This window comes from Podarcis muralis, chromosome Z (genome assembly GCF_964188315.1).
Source record: "Podarcis muralis chromosome Z, rPodMur119.hap1.1, whole genome shotgun sequence".
NCBI classification, from domain to species: Eukaryota; Metazoa; Chordata; class Lepidosauria; order Squamata; family Lacertidae; genus Podarcis; species Podarcis muralis.
Genome location: NC_135673.1, coordinates 48,534,478 through 48,556,593, shown reverse-complemented (window position 1 = coordinate 48,556,593; position 22,116 = coordinate 48,534,478). Strand labels below are relative to the sequence as shown.

The following is a 22,116-nucleotide window of genomic DNA, read 5'->3' as shown; positions in this document are numbered from 1 at the left end:
TGACCTGAGGTGGTGATGAATGTTTCTCTCTGCACAACTGCTCCCTTTCAGATCTTGACTCTTTGGTCCAGGAATTAAAGTATGTTAACTGTGTTAGGTTCAAAAGGAGGATTCAAAGGCAGTGGCGTAGCGTGGGGGGTGCAGGGGGGGCCGGCCGCACCGGGTGCAACATCTGGGGGTTAGGGTTAGGGGGCGCAAATCCACGGGTTAGGGGGCGCAAATTACTTGCCTTGCCCCGGGTGCTGACAACCCACGCTACGTCACTGTTCAAAGGACACACAAGCAGAGTCTTCTTTCCTGTTTAAGGAGAACAGGGAAAGAACTTCTGCTTTGTGTAATAGAGACTTCTGGGGCTGCAGGTTGTGGTTGCATAAGTGGAACAGGAATTTCTGGGCTCCAGCTAAGTGCCCTATAACAAATTACGCATAAGGTGTTTCTTTATGTTTAAACAAAAATGGATTAAAATTATTTCTTTTTTTAAAAAAAGAATTGGTTGGACCTGTGAGACTCAGAGCCATAAAGCCCACTAGGTGACTTTGGTCCCGTCCCTGTTTCTTAGCCTAACCTACTTCATGAATTGGGAAGACCTAGAGAACCATGAACACTGAGCTTGAAGGAAAAGTGGAAAATAAATAAAACAAACAAAAGTTCCTTATTTACTGTACTGAAACAATATTGTTAATCTTCTTGATCTCTGTGTTGTTTACCTCGCTGCCCCCCCCCCTCTTTCCCTTCCAATAGCAAAAATCTTCTGGCAAAACATTGTTCAGCCTAAGCTGCAGCCACCTGAACCTCACAGAGAAGGAATACTTTGGGCTGGAGTTCTGGAGTTCTGCAGGGCATACTGTAAGTGAAGGCATTTTGAATCAACTTATAGGGGTGTCACTGAAGGCAGATTGTATATGAGGTGCTCAGTGGTACCACTTCAGGTGCTGACTGAATACCCCTCCACTGAAATGAAATGAAATGTTGGGAAACTAGCATGTGCAGTCATGCAAGGGTTACTGAAAATTCTGTGCTCTCAACTGCTGAATTCTGCAACCTCCATAAACAGTGCAAGAAAAGGAAATGCATGTCTCCTTACTTTGAGTAATTGATTCTTCTTGTTATGGGGAAGTGAATGCCTCCCTCCCCCATGCCTCCACATTGAGAGCCACCTCCACCCCCCGCCAAAGGATTCCAAAGCCATTCCACAGGGCTGTGAACCAAATGGCACATTATTAAATTTCATAAGAGGATTGACAGATTTTCAGAACATGCTGTTTTTGAAGCCGTCAGTTCCGGAAAGTTAAAAATGAAAACCTAAAGCAGTGATTCCCGTGCTTTTTGAGGCCAATGCCCACTTCGTTCCATAAGCTCATCCCCAGCACCCCCTGCTCTATGCAAAACCTTATTTAGAATAGTGGTTTGCACAACCCACTAAGAAAACGAATAATACCATTAAATTCAAAACAGTAACAATTAATGCACATTCACTCAAAATCCAATCAAAAACGTTTTGTTTAATCAATTCAACAAAATTGATGAATTTGATCCACTGACGCCAGCTTTTCAAAGGCTGATTGATTTCCCTTTACACCTCCAGCCAGCTCCTCAGCTGCCTCTTAGCACCTCCGAAGTAATCCTACAGCTTCCAAGGGTCGCCACTGCAAACCATATGGGGCCAACACGCTGAATGGGGAATACATTATCCCAGCCCTGAGGCATCTGAAGGCAGCCCTGTATAGGGAAGTTTTTAAATGTTTCATGTTTTATTATGTCTTTATATATGTTGGAAGCGGCCCAGTCAGAGTTAGATGGGCAGGGTATTAATAATAATAATAATAATAATAATAATAATAATAATAATATAGGGTGTCCCTATTTTCATCAGAGAAATGTTGGAGGGTGTGATGTTGTTGTTTTAACATACATAAACACAAGCTTTCTGCTAGCCTTCCTAAGTGTGCTTCTTTTGGAATCAGCGCCGGAGGTACAATCGACTTTGTGGATGGGGGAGGCTCTGCCTGGCCTCTTTGCTTTCTAAGCAGAGCTATTTAAAGTGTACTCCATTTGAAATGGCTCCCCAGCCACACAAAGAAAGATGCACACAAGGAGCCAAGGCTGTGTTGTTTTTGCTCCCTTTTCTTTCCCACTGGTGAAAATTCTGTCTCAGCCAAACAGACCCCAGTCTCCAGAAGGGAAATCCAGGTTTGGAGGCGGAGAGGGAGAAGCAGGGAATTTAAGTGGCTCAGAGCATCAGTGGTCCAGCTCTGCATCATAAAGACAACAATGGAGGCCATTGACTTCTCTTTGCTTCATTAACTTGCTGGAGTGCAGTGCGGGTAAAAACAGGGCTCTGCATTTATAAGGAGCAAAAGCAGTGAGTCTCTGCCTGTCTGCTGAAAGGCTGTTTTTCCTCCTCAGAAGCCATTCAAGGAGCATCACTCAAGGATATCCATCAGGAAGCTGATTAACTGGGCTGCATTGTTCTTCAGCTGCCAGGGGCTGATGAGTCTATGCATGTAGCAGAATGAGATGGTAGAGTCCTGATGTGGTTGGACAGACTGTACCACTTCACAATCAAGTGCAAAGATGGCTTAAAAATTTTTTTAAAGCTCTGTTAAAATATAGCTGAAACTAGACAACCAGCATAGCCAGAGGCTACCTTCCTGAAGCATTTCTGTTCCATTTGCAGGGAGGGCACTGTTGTTACAGCTGTGTAAACACCATACATTTAAAAGCACACCCACCCAAGAACCCTGGGAACTCTAGTTTGTTACAGGTGCTGGGAATTGTAGCTCTGTTAGGAGTGAACTTCAATATATGTAGTGAACTTACAATATATGTAGATGTGTACACAATATACAGTTAAAGCACATTTAAATCACACATCCCACCAAGAATCCAGGGAACTGTAATTCACTCCTCACGAACCAAGAATTCCCAGCACCCTTAACAAACTACGGTTCCCAGGATTCTCTGGTGGAAGCCATGTGCTTTAAATGTATTGTATGTACACAGCCCTGGATGGTCAGGATCAGCCCAATATCTTTTATGCTGCACTTTTGTCTTCCTACAGGCCTGGCTGGAACTTCTGAAGCCTATAACAAAGCAGATTAAAAGTAAGTATTTTTGTTATCTATGCATATCTTTTTAAAATACTTTTCTAAAGCAACACTCAAGGGATGACAGGGAGATGGAGCACTGATCCAGGGCTCTTCTGGCTCACCTTCTCCTCTCCCCATCAATGACACCGAGGCCACATCCACAACATACATTTTAAAGCACTATGATACCACTTTAAACAGCCATGTCTTCCTCCACAGAATCTGGGGAGCTGCACTTTGTTGAGGGTGCATTAGGAGGCTCCTACTCCCCTCCCAAAGCTGCAATTCCCAGAGTTCCCTGTGAAGAGGGATTGATTGTTAAACCACTCTGCAGAATTGCAGCTGTGGGAGGGGAGCATGAAACATTACCAAAATATATAATATGGAGAAACCCCCTAACTCTAATGCTGTTGGGTGGTTGGCAAAGGTGGCTCAAGACACTTGGGCACCTGAGGTGAACCACAAAATGGTGTCCCCAGCCCCTTTTGCCAAGGAAGAAGGGGTGAGGGAAGATCTACATCAGGAACAGGGTGCAGGGGAGAGACAAAGATTGACATTGGGATTGGCTGCCCAGTAAACCCTGCCGCCTGAGGCATCTGCCTTATCTTGCCTCATGTGTGTATAAAGATCTTGCCTGTATAAAGATTCACATTGGGATCGGCTGCCCCTGAGGCATTTGCCTCACCCTGGCGGCTGGGCAGCTACACTAGACTTTTTTAAAACAGTGATGGATCTGCAGCAGGCATCTTCCATGTGTCTCTGGTTGCGCCCAGATCTGATAGTCACTTTGTTTTCTGGGCATGAAATGTTTCCATAGGCCAAGACTGGGGAACCTGTGGCTTTCTAGATGTTGCTGGACCCCAACTCCCAGCTGCCTCTGCAGACAACATGGGGGTGGTTTCATTTATTTACCTGTTGCATTTATATCCCACCTTTTCCTCCAAAGAGCTCACAACAACCCTGTGAGGTAGGTTAGGCTGAGAGAGAGTTGCTGGTCCAAGGTCACCTAGTGACCTTCATGGCTGGGTGGGGGTGGGGGGGTCTCAGCACGGGTCTCCCAGGTCACAGTCCAAAATGCTAACCACTATGTCCCACTGGATGGAGGCCAGAGGTTCCTCATTTCTGTCTCAGATCAGGCGTCTCCCATGCCTGGATGTAGCATTTTAGAACCATGGGGGAATCAGTGCAGCACATGGGGATGATGGACAGTTAGTCTCCATCTTGTCTAGAGCGTTCAGAAAAGCTAATTCTGCAGGCTGTGTGCAAATGAAGAGATTTGTAAATGTTCCCGACAGACCTTTGAAACCAAACTTATGAAGATGTTGTGTTTTAAGATCCTAAGGAGGTTCTTTTCAAATTTATGGTGAAATTTTTCCCAGTGGATCCGGGCCATCTGAGAGAAGAGCTGACAAGGTATGGTTTATTTTTACACAGCCTCTTGGTTTTGTTTTTGCATTTGTTTCATTTAGAAATAATTTCATTTAGGGTTTTTATGAATGGGGGTTTCATTAAATGCTTAAAATAATTCGAAACATTCCTTTCCCTGACCTCCTATGTAACTGGCAAAAGCAGTGCTTGAGGTATGAAAGCTAGGAGCTAAATGACACCTTAAACCTGGGTTATGGGCACAACAACAGAATGTCTAGGCGTACTTTTTTGATAACAAGAATAAAAGGTGAAAATGAATGAACTGCAGCTAAAATATTATGTTCACTTTTCACATCTGAAGACAGCAAAAAAACAAAGCTATGCTTCCCCTGCCTACCCCCCTAATATTCTTAAGAGGGCCTTTTCTCCAGTCTTCAGAGAGTGGCTGGAAGTGGGGAGGCAGAAAAAGGTCCTCCTTTCCTTCCACTCTGCAATTTTAATCTGAAATCTCTTTGGTGCATTACTGTGTCCAGAGCTCAGAAACTGCTTGCGCTAATGAAATACCTTGTCGCAAAACACACCTAGAACAATGGGAGTTTTGAACGCTGCGCAAAAGCACTAAATCAGCCTTTACCAACCTGGCCCCCTTCATATGTTTTTGACCGCAACTCAGACCAGCCCCAGCCTGTGTACAGCAAGGCAGGCTGGAGCTGATGGGACTTGTAATCCAAAACATCTGGAGAGCATTGTCTAAATAATACATAACTGCATTGTTCATTTTATATCTATATATACCCATCTAGGTATTGTTGCATTTGAGACAACGAAGCTATGGTGATGATAATATTTATTTATTATTAAAATTATTTATTATATTTACATCCGACATTTCCTCCAGGTTGCTCAAGGCTTCATAACTGGGTGGGGATCTGAACCCTTGTCTCCAGGGTCTTAGTCCAACACTCTAACCACTAAACCATACTGGCTGCTATCAGTATAACTACTGTTTTCAGGACACTTGGAACTGCTTGCATAAGCATAGTTTCTCGTGGATGGTGCCCATTGTATTGCAATGGCTATCACAATTTTATTGGAAATGGCTTTTACATGCATTTTTGCTCCCCATGAGCACAAGTGTCCTTAAAGTATAGAAACTTGGTAAAAGGTGCAGTAAAAATCAACAGAGGACTTTGAATGCACTGACCCAAACCCCTACACAGGAAGGGGGCCATATCTATGCTTCACAATTGCACAACAAGTAGTCAGAAACTGGGACTAGGCATTGGGTTCAGCATCCTGCAGGATCCTTAGCTTTCATTTAAAGAGAAATCCAAGGTTCTAGCCCATAAGATATTGAAGATAGGTTTGAAAGAGTGCACAGCAACCAATGAGACTGCAGAAGCTGGATGGGAGGGGCAAAGCAGTTAACCAGGATGTGCAGCCATTCAGAGACAAGGCTTAAGTGGTACGGATAACTAACTCCCTTGCCCATTCTGTCTTCCCAGATAAACAATTGACAATAAACAAATTTATGCAGATACACTTGTACTGAATACTTTGAGAATCCTCCTTTTAATCTTGCACATGAATCTAAGAAAAACTAAACAAATTAGATCTTCTGTTCCTGAAGGCCTGTAAACTGGTCACCATGGTTCTACTGATGACGTGTTGTTCAGGTTGATATTGTCACCTGCCATCCCAATCTCAGAGCCGTGCAAGATTCCAGGAGTTCCAGGCACTTGCCCAGGGTTCAGTTTCCTTTGGAATGAGAGACTGTGGTGTCTTTATGATATATGGTTTATTTACACATATATGCAACCTGAGTCTACCATAGAGGGGCTCAAAGCATTAACACTCCAAGAGGGTCTTGCTTCTCCTATAGCCACACCCTTGGATTAAAGCGGAAATCAAGCATGGCTCTGACTCTCTGCCTTCCCAGCCTGCTGCCTTGTCTCCAGCTTTTAGCTCACATAACACACCCTGGCTTTTGTCTTTCCAGCTCCCAGCGAGCTGAGGGAGGGGCCCCCACCCATTTGTCGTCTGGCACAGAGCTACAGTGGTACCTCTGGATGCAAACGGGATCCGTTCCAGAGCCCCATTCGCATCCTGAGCAGAACACAATCTGCGTCTGCGCGTGCATGGGTCGTGATTCGCCACTTCTGCGCATGCGTGTGACGTCATTTTGAGCATCTACACATGCGCGAGCGGTGAAACCCAGAAGTAACCCATTCCATTACTTCTGGGTTGCTGGAGAACGCAACCTGAAAACGCTCAACCTGAAGCGTCTTTAACCCGAGGTATGACTGTACTTCCTGTGTTACCTAGATGGACCCATAGTCTGTAGAATCTAACGAATACAGAATCTGTAGAATCTAACGAATACAGAATGATGCCTGATAAATTGCAGAATTGTTTTAGTCAAGATAAACAGGGGTTGATGCATGTATGTATTTGTGTGTTTTGGCACATGACCACTAGAAAAGGGTCTTACCCTCACATTTCCTGTGGGGCAGGGAAATTTTGAGGATCATCTTCCTATCAGTAACATCTCTGAAACGGTTTTTAGATACCTGTTCACTCTCCAAATCAAGAAGGATCTGGCCTGTGGAAGACTGCCTTGCAGCGATAACAGCTCGGCCCTGATGGTATCACACCTTTTGCAGTGTACGTACAGCATTGGCCTGGACATCAGTTAGAAGTTTATACGAGGTTGGCAAAATGCAAAAGTTTCCACAGGGGTCTTGAACCTGCAAATGTTGAGTAAAATGTGAGCCAGTCAGCTTTTCTCAGCCTTGCATGGCAAGCTGAACATGTCAAAATTCCTCTTTGCAGCTTCTGAAACAATATGTGGATGGAAAAGCTGCTGACCTTTGCAATTTGCGCTTCACTGAATTTTGTGAGACTGTTCTCCAACCAAATAATGTGCCCCAAAGTATGTATAGCAGGAGAAAGTGTGCATAAGGAGGCATGCATTAATGAAAATAACAAACAGATATGCTTGCAAAAATGTATATATCAGAGTAAATGTGTATACCAGGAGGAGTTTGGATTAAGAGGCAGATTAATTTTCATTAGGACTTTAAAAAAAAAAAAAGCTTTGCAAGCTAATACGAAAATGTAGAGAACTGAACTAAAATGAGAAACTGAAATTGACATCCCGAACCACAATTTTGCATTTTGTTCCAGGCCCAGCCACTGTCTTTCTTGGGTCTGGTTGGTTGTTTAGGGTTAAAAAAAAAAAGTTCCAACAAGCCTGTAGACTCTGTGACTGAAGGTCTTCCAAAGATGCAGCACTTGCTTTCTTCCATGTAGTCTGCATATCATCTAAATTCATTGCATATATTTTTGCAACTAAAAAGTGCTTCTTGAGAAGCCAGTTTCATTTTGAAAAGAAAAGCTCATTGTAGATTGATTCTGCATTATGCCATTTTGAAAGCAGATGTTGGCAATCCCTGCAATGGGAGACATATTCACACCTGCCCAACGGCATTGTGGGTGGGCATAGTCCAAGACTGCAATTGCCACTTCCTTCTTCCTTCCTTCCACACCTGGGGCATGTGGAAAGAGGAAATGGCATGGGTCTTCAAGCGCACATCAAGCAACCACAACCACCCAGGTGGACAGCCGCATGATGAGGACGAGCATGAACGATTCCAGATTGAGACAAGCTATGTTTTTGTGCTATAAACTAGTTAGTGTGTATGCAGCCTAAGTTTATATGGTTTCACATTGCAGCGGCCCTGGGAGATTATCATGAAGAAATGGATCAAAAGCACCTGGAAACGCACAAATATTTACTAAACCAAGAGTGTTTGGTGAACAAGATCATGCATTACCACAAGAAACATATGTAAGTCCTTGTTTTTTAACTACTTGTCACTTTCACCTTTGGCAGAACAGAACCTGGAAGCAGCACTATGGCTGCTGTTTTCTGCACTTAAATTCTGTGTAAGAAAATGTGGATACTACAAATTGTCTAAGTTAGGCAAATGAATTCTGCAGCTGTCCTCCCCTTCAAGCACTACAAACCTTATTCAACTATTTTCTTGGTTTCTGAAATCTCAGCAAACACTATTTGTGTGCCCCTGTGAGTTTCTAGCTCTACACACGAGAAACAAAACAAAACAGAGATTCTCAGGGAGTTGTATGGTGTTTATCTCCTGTTCTGTTCCTTCTGCAGAATATTTGCCAATCAAGTGTTTTCTTCTATCAAAGCAGCAGTCTGAGATGTTCTTTAATGATGTTTTGTTTTTACATTTCATAATGTTGTTGAGATGATGGTTGTTCTTCCCCACATTTAGGTCTGACATTTCCACCGTGATGTTCATGGTGGTGTTCATTTATCCACACCACCAGCCTGGGTTAATCTGAGAGAGGGTTACTGACCCAATGTCTCCAACTAAGCTTCACAGGCCAAGTGGTGATTTGAACCCAGGTCTGCTGTCCAAATCTGACAGCCACCCCAGACCCTGCGATCATCATCTGAGGCCCTTTTTGGTGTGCTTCCTCCACGAGAGGTCTGTAGGGTGGCAGCACAAGAAGGGGCCTTTTCTGCAGTGGCTCCCTGTTCGTGGCATGCTCTCCCCCAGGGAGGCTCGCCTGACGCCTTCATTATGTATCTTTAAGCACAAGGCAAAAACCTTCCTCTTCTCCTAGGCCTTTGGCTAATTAAACTATCTGTAGCCTTTTGAACTGTGATAATAATAATAATTTATTATTTGTTCCCCGCCCATCTGGCTGGGTTTCCCCAGCCACTCTGGGCGGCTTCCATAGAAGCCAAAAATGTGGTGGGGAATCATAGAGTTGGAATAGACCACAAGGGCCATCGAGTCCAACCCCCTGCCAAGCAGGAAACACCATCAGAGCACTCCTGGCATATGGTTGTCAAGCCTCTGCTTAAAGACCTCCAAAGAAGGAGACTCCACCACACTCCTTGGCAGCAAATTCCACTGTCGAACAGCTCTTACTGTCAGGAAGTTCTTCCTAATGTTTAGGTGGAATCTTCTTTCTTGTAGTTTGGATCCATTGCTCCGTGTCCGCTTCTCTGGAGCAGCAGAAAACAACCTTTCTCCCTCCTCTATATGACATCCTTTTATATATTTGAACATGGCTATCATATCACCCCTTAACCTCCTCTTCTCCAGGCTAAACATGCCCAGCTCCCTTAGCCGTTCCTCATAAGGCATCGTTTCCAGGCCTTTGACCATTTTGGTTGCCCTCCTCTGGACACGTTCCAAGTTTGTCAGTGTCCTTCTTGAACTGTGGTGCCCAGAACTGGACACAGTACTCCAGGTGAGGTCTGACCAGAGCAGAATACAGTGGCACTATTACTTCCCTTGATCTAGATGCTATACTCAGCCCAGAATTGCATTGGCTTTTTTAGCTGCCGTGTCACACTATTGGCTCATGTCAAGTTTGTGGTCAACCAAGACTCCTAGATCCTTTTCACATGTACTGCTCTCAAGCCAGGTGTCACCCATCTTGTATTTGTGCCTCTCATTTTTTTTGCCCAAGTGCAATACAGTGGTGCCTCGCAAGATGAAATTAATCCGTTCCGCGAGTCTCTTCGTCTTGCAGTTTTTTCGTCTTGCGAAGCACGGCTATTAGCGGCTTAGTGGCTATTAACGGCTTAGCGGCTTAGCGGCTTAGCGGCTATTAACGGCTTAGTGGCTTTAAGAAAAAGGAAACAAACTCGCAAGACGTTTCGTCTTGCGAAGCAAGCCCATAGGGAAATTCGTCTTGCGGAACGACTCAAAAAACGGAAAACCCTTTCGTCTAGCGAGTTTTTCGTCTTGCGAGGCATTCGTCTTGCGGGGCACCACTGTACTTTACATTTCTCCCTGTTAAAGTTCATCTTGTTTGTTTTGGCCCAGTTCTCTAATCTGTCAAGGTCGTTTTGAAGTGTGATCCTGTCCTCTGGGGTGTTAGCCACCCCTCCCAGTTTGGTGTCATCTGCAAATTTGATCAGGATGCCCTTGAGTCCATCATCCAAGTCGTTGATAAAGATGTTGAATAAGACCGGGCCCAAGACAGAACCCTGTGGGGAGTATTGTTATTGTTTGTTATTATGATATATATTTCTGTATTCTTATTTTGTAAACCGCCCTGTGATCCTCAGATGAATGGCAGTATAGAAATTTAATCATCATCAATGACTACAACAACACTTTACAAGGATACTCATGGTTAGGAAAAGCACCCCACACATCTGGACTATGGGGGATTTGAATGTGGAGACGGGGGAGAATCCCCTAGATGAGCCCTTACTTGATGGTGGTGCTGGAATACTAATCTTTTCTTTCTAGAGGCAAAACTCCTGCTGAATCAGATGTGCAGCTCTTGGACATAGTGAGGAAGCTAGAGATGTATGGGATCAGGCCCCATCCAGCCAGTGACGGTGAAGGGACCCAGATCAATTTGGCTGTCACTCACATGGGAGTCCTGGTTTTGCGGGTAAGGAGAAAAGCTTCTCCTGTCAATGTTTCAGGAGGTAAATGCAAAGTTGCTACTGTTAACAGCATCCACAGCAAAGTGCCTTAGTGCTGCTGAAGCACTGCTTTTCTGCAATACGTCAAAACAAATTCAAAACAGAGATTCCACACATCACTTCATATGATGCTTAAAAAAATATATGCAGTGCCCTTCTGTACGGCCCAAATCCTTCTATAATGAGTATTCAGTTGCCTGTTCCATTCAGCCAAGGTTGCTTGTATCGTTAATCAAACGCTTCCTGCTTGCATGTTCAGCTCATGGTATTAGCTTCCTGTTGAACATGGAAGGAGAAATTAGTGATGAATCTTGGGTGGTGCTTCAGCTTCTCGCTGCTCTGGGCTCACCCTGCTGCCATTGCTGTTTAAAAGAAGAGCCAGCCTCTTTCTCCACCACCCTTTGATGTGGGCGTCTCCAATTCTGTCTCCCCCTGGAAACCAAAATGCTCCAATGTCAAAACTTGGCATTACATGGTAGCTAGACATCTCTTGACCATATAATCTTCTGCCAAAAATAGTCACCTAATTTTGGGGCAATTACGTGGTACTAAGACTCCACAGCATATTTGCAGAGCAAACACATAGTTTGGTTGGTGTTTGCTGTGTAATGTGGGCGCTGAAAGGCCCAGGCAGACACACTTCCAACTGTGGAAGAAGCCAGAAAATGAAATCACGATCCACCCAGTGTTATATATCAGCAGAGATCAGAGTTTTCTCAAGCTCAGGAGACCTAAACCTTCCCAGGTCAAGAAGAAATGGCAGAGAACATAGGATTGCATGCACACTGGTCTCTGAGCAGTGAGAGACTCCAGGGGTGCCTGTGCTTACCTAGGGTTCAGTTTCCTTTGAATGAAGGTCAGAGGAGACTGTGGTGTCATAGAATCATAGAATCATAGAGTTGGAAGAAACCACAAGGGCCATCGAGTCCAACCCCCTGCCAAGCAGGAAACACCATCAGAGCACTCCTGACATATGGTTGTCAAGCCTCTGCTTAAAGACCTCCAAAGACGGAGACTCCACCACACTCCTTGGCAGCAAATTCCACTGTCAAACAGCTCTTACTGTCAGGAAGTTCTTCCTAATGTTTAGGTGGAATCTTCTTTCTTGTAGTTTGGATCCATTGCTCTGTGTCCGCTTCTCTGGAGTGTCTTTAGGATATGCATTTTTATTTACACTTATATACAACCTGAGCATAGGATGGAACACAGATCTTTACCCTTTAGGTTTCCAGGGAAGCCCTAAGTTCACAGCCTTGGGGCCAGCACAGAGTAGACATGCCTCCTGTCTCCAGCTTCTAGCATCAGCCCCCAAACTCACACATAAGCGGAAACCCTTGGCCAGGTGTTCTTCCTTTAGGATGAGGTGGCATGTAGCCAGGTGAGGTGGGGAAGGCCCACACATTTGTTTCTATCACAACACTGCAATGCCTTTGGAGATGGTAAATAGCAGTACTTAACTGGCCTGCCAATGCCAGTAGCTTAACAAAGGAAATGGTTTTGCTGGCTCAAAAGTCTCTTCTACTTAGACAGGCAAGTTTGTCAGAATTACATACAAAAATGTGTTTCTTAGGAGAAATTTGCAATATAGTGCTGATGAATTTTCACTTGCAAAATAAATGTTCAAAAATCACTTCATATGTGCAGTGAAATGAATTTAATTTTAGAAAAATGAACAATGGAAAAGAACCAAAATGTACTGATCCATCCAACCCCATTTTGGAAGAACAGCCCCAAACAGGCTGTTATTTGGGAATATTGCTACAATATTGTGAAGGATCCCCCTTTTTTCTCTTTTTGCATGCTGTTAACCCCAAATGTTCTTATTTTTCACTGTCAAACACTGGAGAGTTATTCCACCACACGAACTGCAGGCTGCAAACAATGACCGTGTTGCACCATCCAGGCATCTTAGTCCAAAATGTTGTGGAACTCACAAAGTGTGTCTATTTTTCTCTGCAGGGCAATACGAAGATTAACACCTTCAACTGGTCCAAAATTCGCAAATTGAGCTTCAAGCGGAAGCATTTCCTGATCAAACTCCATGCCAACATTTCGGTAAGGCCTAGGCAACTCTCTTCCCTCACATAGTTTTGTCTGTGTAATGTGGAGGCTGCCACTGCCCTGGAATATGTTTCTTCACGTGGGACCATACTTCTCTTGAGAAATCATTAGTGGCACTGCATTAATTCCACACAACACTGAATAGCCAGTGACATCAAACATACTGGAAGTTCAGCATGACCAAGAGACAGAATTTCCAAAATACCTTTCAAGCATTTTCTATAACCTCACTTAGCCAACTGGCCTGATTTATACCTGATTTATACTACAACATTTCTAAGGGTTTTCATAAACCTACTGGAAAGAGAATCAAAGAAACAATGGAGTAGACAAAAAGCGGGTTTATTGATCCGGTGCATTTCCTACCCTACTAGTCCTCCTTCTGCAGTGTAATTCAGAGAACAGTGATTCAGAATTCAGATGCTCTATCTCTCTTGTCTCTTAAGAAACAGAACAGATAGCTATTTTGCTCCACTTTTCACTGAATTTCCCTGAAGAAGGAGGACCAGTAGGGTCTGAAATGCATCAGATCAAGAAACCTGGTGTGTGTTTTTTTGGGGGGGGGCTTTTGTTGCTTCATACACCTCTCATACACCTAGCCACACCTCCTGTATTTGTGCACAAGATAAACAGGAGAGAGGAGGCCGGCCCACCCACTGCCAGACATTGGTCTGCTCCCCCCCCCCCTGCAATGGCATCCTCAAACTGCAGTGATTTACTTCTCCTCCATAGGGAAATGAATGGCAGCCATTCAATAAAATCAAGGGGGGCACTGGGGTTGCAGGCAGGCCATGAGGATGGAGCTAAATCTGTTCCCTGCTTCTCACAACCATTAAGAATCAAAGGTGCTCCTATCTGCACAGCTCTTCATTGCTGATCATGCTACAGCATGACAGGGTGTTGAGTGTTCTGGGGAAATGGGATTTTCCACAGATGCAGCTTCATAGATAAAATAGGCTTCCGCTCTTAACCAGGAGACTTTTGTATCTAAAACATATTATAGATACATTCCCAGATGCTTCAGTAACCTGCATCCAGTGTGGCATTTTGCGATCCCTCAGAATCTCACAAATGTGGGCTCAGATTCTGCTTCTGAGAGCCAGTGTGGTGTAGTGGTTAAGAGCAGTGGACTCATAATCTGGTGAACCGGGTTCGATTCCCTGCTCCTCCACATGCAGCTGCTGGGTGACCTTGGACTAGTCACACTTCTCTGAAGTCTCTCAGCCCCGCTCACCTCACAGAGTGTTTGTTGTGGGGGAGGAAGGGAAAGGAGATTGTTAGCCGCTTTGAGACTCCTTAGGGTAGTGATAAAGCGGGGTATCAAATCCAAACTCTTCTTCTTCTTCTTGGCTAAATTTATAGTGCTGATTCTGGTAGGTTGTGGTCATTGTATATGGAATGGCCTGGCTTCCATCTTACCCGGCATAAAGGCAGCACTTTTGGAAGGTCGGGGTGGGGGGTGGGGATTCGGAATGAGGTGCAATTGCTCACATCTTGGTAAAAGTGTTGTGGCTGCCAGAGCAAAGAGGCTACTATGGCCAGCACAAAAAGAGGTGACGGTGCTCTGTACTGGTGGGTGCCATCACACAGGAAAACCACTGCATAAATGTGTTCAGAGAACTAATAATCAGTGATTCTAGATTTAGGTAGGTAGCCGTGTTGGTTTGATGCAGTTGAAATAAATAAAAAAAATTTAAAAATTGTCCAGCAGCACCTTAGAGACCAACTAAGTTTGTTCAGGGTATAAGCTTTCATGTGCATACGCACCTCTCTAAGGTGCTACTGGACAATTTTTTAATTCTTTTTATTTAATAAATAGTGGTTAGATTATTGGTCTAGGCAGTGCTTTTTTAATAAAAAATATTTAGGAGTACTCTCATTTTCCTATTCATATTGAAATACTGCCCCTCAATGAGGCCAAACTTAGATTCATAAAATGTTTAGGGTATGTGTCCCCCTGGAGAAAAAACACTGGGTCTAGGACTTGGGAGACCCAGGTTCAAATCCCTGATCACTCACTCACTCACTGGGCGACTTTGGGCCAATTTTTGTATCTCCACCTAACCTTCCTCACAGAATTATTGTGAGGATTGCAAAGAGGATGTAGAAGCAGAGAAATGTGTGCTGCCATGAAGTGCTTGGAGGAATGAGGGGGTATGATACAATAGCAACTTAGGAACAGAGATGAGGAATCTCCTGATGTTGCTAATTTTTAACTGCATTGACGGGAGATGGAGACCCAACAACCTCTGAAGGTTTGAGCTGGTCTTTGACCGTAATAAATTATCTATCTATCTAACCTCTGGAGGGTGTTCTTCCCTTCCCCATTTCATCATCTCAACAGGTAGGCTAGGCTGAGAGAAGTTGGACTAGAAGTTGGAGAGAAGTGAGCTTCATAACTAAGCAGAGATTTGAACGCTGGTCTCCCAAGTCTTTGAGTGGCACACTAACCACTATACTACATGACACTGTGACACATTCTCTCTCTCTCTCTCTCCCATCCCTACTCTCTGCCTCAGGCCTTGTGCAAGGATACACTGGAGTTCACCATGGCAAGCCGAGACACTTGCAAAGCCTTCTGGAAGACCTGTGTGGAATACCATGCTTTTTTCCGACTCTCTGAAGAGCCAAAGTCAAAACCCAAAGCCTTTTTGTGCAGCAAGGGCTCCAGTTTCCGATACTGGTAAGATAGGAAGGACATTCTGACCTACAATCATATTCAGGAACTAAGTCAACTGAAACAAATGCACATTTCTCTCCCCCCCCCCCCCCCCGTTTATCCAACTACCTTGGGGGGGTGGAGCCCCCACACAGATTGGGGGTCTGGTACAAGTAATGTAAATCACCATTATTCATGTTGCCCAACAGAGGAATCCAGCGCAACAGTTGTGCTAGTGGAAAACTCATTGTGTGCTGCAGATCACACCATCTATTGGGCAGTAAAGTTTCCAGCAACCTGTTTATGCATGCGCATGAGCTTGTGCAATGACGTTCCGCTGGCTCAAAACATTTTGCCAGAGGAGCAAGTAATACCCCTCATATATCCTGTGCTTCTGAATTTGCTGCTACACCACTGACGTAGTGTAAAAGTGAGCAACAGTAGTCTCGGGGAGAGGGTGCCACAACTGTCTTCATATATTTCCTGTCCTTAAAATGGCAGCGGAAGGACTCAGCGGCAGCTGCTGGAACATGGGACAAAAGGAAAACTGAAGAGCCTGCCCTTTGAGAGGTATGATCTTTCCACAATAAGAACTCCCACCTTCTTGCCAGTGTTCTGTTTGATGCCCTCCCTTCAAGTTAAAAGCCTGGCAGTAAAGTTCTCAAGAGCAGAGTTGCCCCATATATAGTTCCAGTAGGAGTTTACTCAGAGTTTACTAACTTTGTGAATTTTTCACAGAAGTGAAAAGTATATCAATCTTCTAAATGCACAAGTGCTTTCAAAGGGAAAGCAAGAATTTTTAAAAATTCTGGCAGCAGCCACCCTGTGTTGGTACCTGCCTGCTTTTTATTGAAAGACCACTCCATTGGTTAAGTGTCACCACCGATAAGGCCCTCCTCCATACCGCAGCTAAGTAAACATCTGTGCAAAGTTACATGGTCTGCAGAAGCTCTCCAGCTGATTGTACTGATCTGGGAAGCCTGCATGGGAGAAGGTGACCTCTTATATAGCCTAGGCCAAAACTGCTCAGTGACTTACCAGTCAAAGCTGGCTCAAAGTGAGCAAATTCTAACATCATCTAACAAGATGGATTCAGTACCACCAACTAAATGAAGTGTTTAAAATAGATAACAAAAAAGGTTTTGCAAAGGAAGTCTCAATATTGGACAGAGAACTAATACAAAATAAGACAAAAATAATTTCTAGGATGTATGGAATCTTACTAGAATGGGAGGTGAAAGACGAATAAGTTAAGGAAGTAATAGTGAAATGGGCAATAGATAAAGGTAAACCTATTCAATTAGCAGAAAATTGTGGAAAGAGAATTGGAGATTCACGGCATGTGAGGCAATCAAAGAAAATTTTCTTAAGATGTTCTACAGATGGTATATGACACCTTACAAACTATCTAAAATGTATAGAACAAAATCAAAAATTTGTTGGAGGTGCAAACAAGCAGAGGGCACACTGCTGCCTATGTGGTGGACTTGTGATAAAATTAAGAGTTTTTTGGATATGGTTTGTGAAGAGCTGAAGAAAATATTCAAACAAACTTTTTAAAAAACACAGAAGCCTTTTTACTGGAATATTAGAGCCAGATATTGTGAAGGAAAATAAGAGAATTTTTCTTTATGTGACAGCAGCAGCAAGAATTCTAATTGCCAAAAATTGGAAAAATGAAACAATCCCAACAAAAAAAAATAAATGTCAAGATAAGCTATTTGATCATTTAGAATTGGCTAAACTGACAGAGGCGATTAGAGACCAATGCAAACAAAAAATTCAAAAGGAATGGGGAAAATATAGTGAATACCTGAAAAAGCAGTGCCCTCAAAATAATACTTTGGCTTGTCTGGACTAATTTTCACAAATAAGATATGGTGTAAAAAAATAAGATATAGAAGAAAACTAGAGAAGAGGAATTGAGAAGGAAACAGTTTATGAAGTATACAACTGGACTTGCGTTGAGGTTGAAGGAAGTCAAATAGAAATGAATAAAAATTGAAATAGGGGTGTATGTGTATCATTTGTCCTATATGTGTAGTTATATCTTTTTGTTTGTTTGTCTTGTGAGTGATGTCTGTATTGGTGTTGGTATAATAAGTTAATAAAAGTTAGGGAGCCAATTCTAAATTTGCCTACATCGAGCCTTTGATTGGGTGTGCTAAACCCTTTAAAAAATTACCTTAATATATTAGCAAGGCTTGGGGAAATAAGTTGCAGGATGCTTAAATTTCTCTCTCTCTGTATGTGTGTGTGATTTCACTGAGATTTTTAAAAACTTGGGGAGACATATACAGAATGTCATAAGGAAGGGAAAATAAATATTAGGACTGCTTGAACACTGCATAATATAAGGAAGGCTCATCCAGCCCAGTGACCTGTTCTTCCCAGATGCCTGTGGGAAACCTGCAAGCGGGACCCAAACGCTGCTCCCCCCTCCTGCAACTTCTTGCCCTCCGGATTCAGAAGCACTGCTGCCTCTACCTGTGGCATCAGAGCACAGCCATCCTGGCTAGAGGCCCCCAATAGGCTTCTCCTCCATGGATGTCCAGTCCGCTTTTAAAAGCATCCAAGTTGCGTGTCAAGAAATGCTTTATTTTGTCTGTCTTGAATCTCCAGCTTCCTTGGATATCCCACAAGTTCTAGTGATATAAGGGAAAAACTTTTCTCTGCCCACTCCGTACCACAAATAATTTTATAAACTTCTAACATCACATTTCCTCTAAAAATTCCCAAACTGCAAATGTTCTTCACAGGAGAGTCACTCTCCTTGAGCATTTTGTTGGATGCTTTTATTTCCTTGACATCAGATTTGAATTATATTGGACATTAACCATTGTCCTTTAATTTCAACTGCAGGAAACACTATCCCTCTCGGTACCATGAGAGACAGTGCCGGTCCTCACCAGACCTACTTACAGATGTTTCCAAACAAGTAAGTCATTTGGTCAGTGGGTAGGGGGGTGCAGAAATATGAGAAAAAGAAAGAAAAAGACTGGATCTCATCTATTTAGATTCAGGGTGTATGTTACTTTGGGGTGCAGGGGGGGACATACTTCCCCCTCCCATATAACAGGCAGCAGGGCTCCTGCTGCTTCAGTTAGGCCTCCACTCTTTAGTTGATTAATCCATTAGATCAATCAACGGAAATATTTCAATGAATCAGATGATCTTTAAAAAAACAAAAATGTGTAATATATAAAAGGCAGATTTTAAGTGGCATATTACAAGATGGGTGACACCTGGCTTGAGAGCAGTACATGTGAAAAGGATCTAGGAGTCTTGGTTGACCACAAACTTGACATGAGCCAACAGTGTGACGCGGCAGCTAAAAAAGCCAATGCAATTCTGGGCCTCATCAATAGGAGTATAGCATCTAGATCAAGGGAAGTAATAGTGCCACTGTATTCTGCTCTGGTCAGACCTCACCTGGAGTACTGTGTCCAGTTCTGGGCACCACAGTTCAAGAAGGACACTGACAAACTGGAACGTGTCCAGAGGAGGGCAACCAAAATGGTCAAAGGCCTGGAAATGATGCCTTATGAGGAACGGCTAAGGGAGCTGGGCATGTTTAGCCTGGAGAAGAGGAGGTTAAGGGGTGATATGATAGCCATGTTCAAATATATAAAAGGATGTCACATAGAGGAGGGAGAAAGGTTGTTTTCTGCTGCTCCAGAGAAGCGGACACGGAGCAATGGATCCAAACTACAAGAAAGAAGATTCCACCTAAACATTAGGAAGAACTTCCTGACAGTAAGAGCTGTTCGGCAGTGGAATTTGCTGCCAAGGAGTGTGGTGGAGTCTCCTTCTTTGGAGGTCTTTAAGCAGAGGCTTGACAACCATATGTCAGGAGTGCTCTGATGGTGTTTCCTGCTTGGCAGGGGGTTGGACTCGATGGCCCTTGTGGTCTCTTCCAACTCTATGATTCTATGATTCTATGATTCTATGATTAAAAGATGCACACAAGAGTTGCAATTGGCCAGAAGAAAACGGGTTAATTTAAAAACAAAAGTTTCCTATGATCCTAAAGTACACTCTCACAACAGAGGCAGCCGGCCTGTTTGGCCTCTCCAGGATTCTGATTTTGCCTCCTCCTCCTTCCCTCTAACAGTGAACATAGTTGGGTGTGTGATGGCCAGTTTGGAAGTGAAAAAAGGCTACCCGAAAACAAAGTGCTATTTCTACATGTTTGGGGGACTCCTTAGCTATGCAGATGTGCATTAAAAGAAAACAAAAACTTTTTTAGAGAGGAAACCACATTGCCTGACAAGCATCTTGTGAACATCTAGTTTGTACAGAGTGTTGTCAGCAGACAGGGAAGAGAAGGAAACCAGGGGGAAAGGGAATTGGCCTCAGGCCAAAAGAACTTAGGGAGACTGCTATACGGGCACACAAAGTGTGGGCTTCGTACACCATTCTGTGACTGCACTGCCAAAGAAAGACCATGTCAGCTGGTCCATTGGGGTGAATGGAGAACTCCCCACCAACCCTAAGCTGCCTGCATTTTCAAAAACTTAAGTTCAGTCCAGGGTAAGGCACTGGCAGCTTCCTCCTCCTTAGTCTCAATGTTGCCCCTGCAAAACTCAGCAGGGTGCAGGAAGAGGGGGATAAGATGCAAATTAGTTGGTTCCCCCTATCATTGGCTCTAGCTCCACCTACCACTTAGGATCCTTGCATTCTGCCCCACCAGCTCCAGGGCACCACTGCCGTCTCTTACGCTTTGCTTGTGATGAAGAGGAGGGTGTTTGCTAAAACAACACTGTTCCTTAGGTGAAATTATGTTCTTCTCTCCCCAGATGGAGGACTTGCGGCTGGTCTACGGCACCATAGGAGGTTACCACAGTGCCAATGGAGTCCACACTTCCGAGCCCATGCTGGACAGCAGGCGGAGGAACTCTGCAGTGGAAGTGATCTTTGCTGATGAATTGGAGCGGTCCAAGCCAGAAGCTGACCCAACGCTGTTGCCCCATTCCCAAAGCAGCTCCACCTTCCCGTTGGTCTACACAGAGCTGGAACACGATTGGGAGGCAGCCGACATCTATGAACAACGGGTCCCGCTGACATCCTTCCAGCCCAGCTACAAGCTGGCTGGGAACAGTAAAAGCACCTCGGTGGGCAACATGAGGGAGATGACCCCTAGGCAACAGCTGACTTACACCGACATTCCCTACAGGGGCCCCATTCACCAGCAACTGGACATGGCTTCTCCTCAAGTCTTCTTTTATGTGGACAGGCCTCCCCAGATGTCCAGGCACACAGCAGTGGCAGGCCCTGCTGAGGAAACAGCCAGTGGGGTGAACATGCTTGGTGCATCACCCATGAAGCCTTCCAGGAGAAGCCCAGGCATGGCAAGAACAAGGGTGGCTGAACCAGAGGTCCTGCCCAGAATGACCTACCTTAGCAGCATTAGCATGGAGCAAGATGATGACGGAAGCGTCTTTGACTACAGCATTCAAGACCAGACTCCCAAGAGGTCTTGGAGCCAGTCTGACATGAAAATGATCAGATTTCCCTATGGCTCAGAGTTCCGGCCTCTAGGACCTTGTCCTGTCTTGAGCAGCAGGAAGGCTGATATTTTGCAGTATGTGCTGGCCCAGCAAAGGTTGCCAGAACCTCCCAGGGCCCAGCGAACCCTGGAGCGCTATGTGGGCAGTGGGACAGAATCCAGCGACTCTGATTCAGACATGCTGCCAGATTACTTTTCTCTCTACGGGAGGGTGGTGAAAGCACCCAGGGCACGGGTCCGCCTGTCTTCAGGGAGCCTACAGCTGGAGGGGGAGGATGAAGAAGTTTGTCTCACTACCGCCAACACTGAGGACAGGACTTCACAGGGAGCATCTAATTATTTTACGTAAAACAACAGGACTGAGTTATGCCAGTAGATCTTTGAAGGAGGTCCTTCCTTGGTCCTTGGGGTTATGACTGGTTTTGCAGGAATGATTAATTAAAACTTTGGGATTTGATAACAAGAGGAATCTACCAAAGCAAAGGGCTCTGCAAAAGAAAGTGAGTGAGACGTTATAAGAATATTTAAAAAATGGGGGGAGAGGGGAAGTTTACATGCTTTCTCTTTGACACATCCCATACTATTGGGGGGGGGGGGCGACAGGATATAGTTCCTAGCATAGAAAACTAGTGTTGTAGCAGATATATGGGAATAGCTCACCTTCCCAAAATGTCACACTGCCAAACAGCTTGGCAGTGTGACATTTTTCTTTTAGGGGGAAGACTAAAAAGGGGGTGATAAGTTTGTTATAATTATCTAAACAATGACATGATTGGGTGGGTGTGTCATTTTCTAGCACGTATTTAACTATTCCCTTCTTTCTACATAGGTTCCAGCATGGAGATGTATTTTTTTAAGCCATCAGGTATATGCCACAAGTATTGCTAATAATTCCAAGTGTATCACAAAAAGAAGGGCAAGTGCCATTTTCAAATGCTGAGAT

General features: G+C 44.2%; 1 protein-coding gene across 5 annotated transcripts; it reads left to right on the top strand.

Annotated features, from left to right (window-relative positions):
* Window positions 1-242: 242 nt before the first annotated feature.
* Window positions 243-21,836, top strand: FRMD7 (FERM domain containing 7). Of its 5 annotated transcripts, none has more exons than XM_028714671.2 (11): window positions 245-846; window positions 3,062-3,104; window positions 4,424-4,502; window positions 7,024-7,121; window positions 8,193-8,307; window positions 10,763-10,910; window positions 12,904-12,999; window positions 15,525-15,688; window positions 16,166-16,234; window positions 18,527-18,602; window positions 20,464-21,836. In XM_028714671.2, the coding sequence occupies exons 3-11, from the start codon at window positions 4,450-4,452 to the stop codon at window positions 21,520-21,522; spliced, it is 1,878 nt and encodes a 625-aa protein (XP_028570504.2). In that variant the 5' UTR covers window positions 245-846; window positions 3,062-3,104; window positions 4,424-4,449; the 3' UTR covers window positions 21,523-21,836. The 5 variants fall into 5 exon arrangements, with proteins under 5 accessions (XP_077778582.1, XP_028570504.2, XP_077778583.1 ...); XM_077922457.1 differs by lacking the exon at window positions 245-846 and adding an exon at window positions 6,457-6,754 and having other exon boundaries at window positions 3,084-3,104; XM_077922456.1 differs by lacking the exon at window positions 16,166-16,234 and having other exon boundaries at window positions 243-846.
* Window positions 21,837-22,116: the final 280 nt, after the last annotated feature.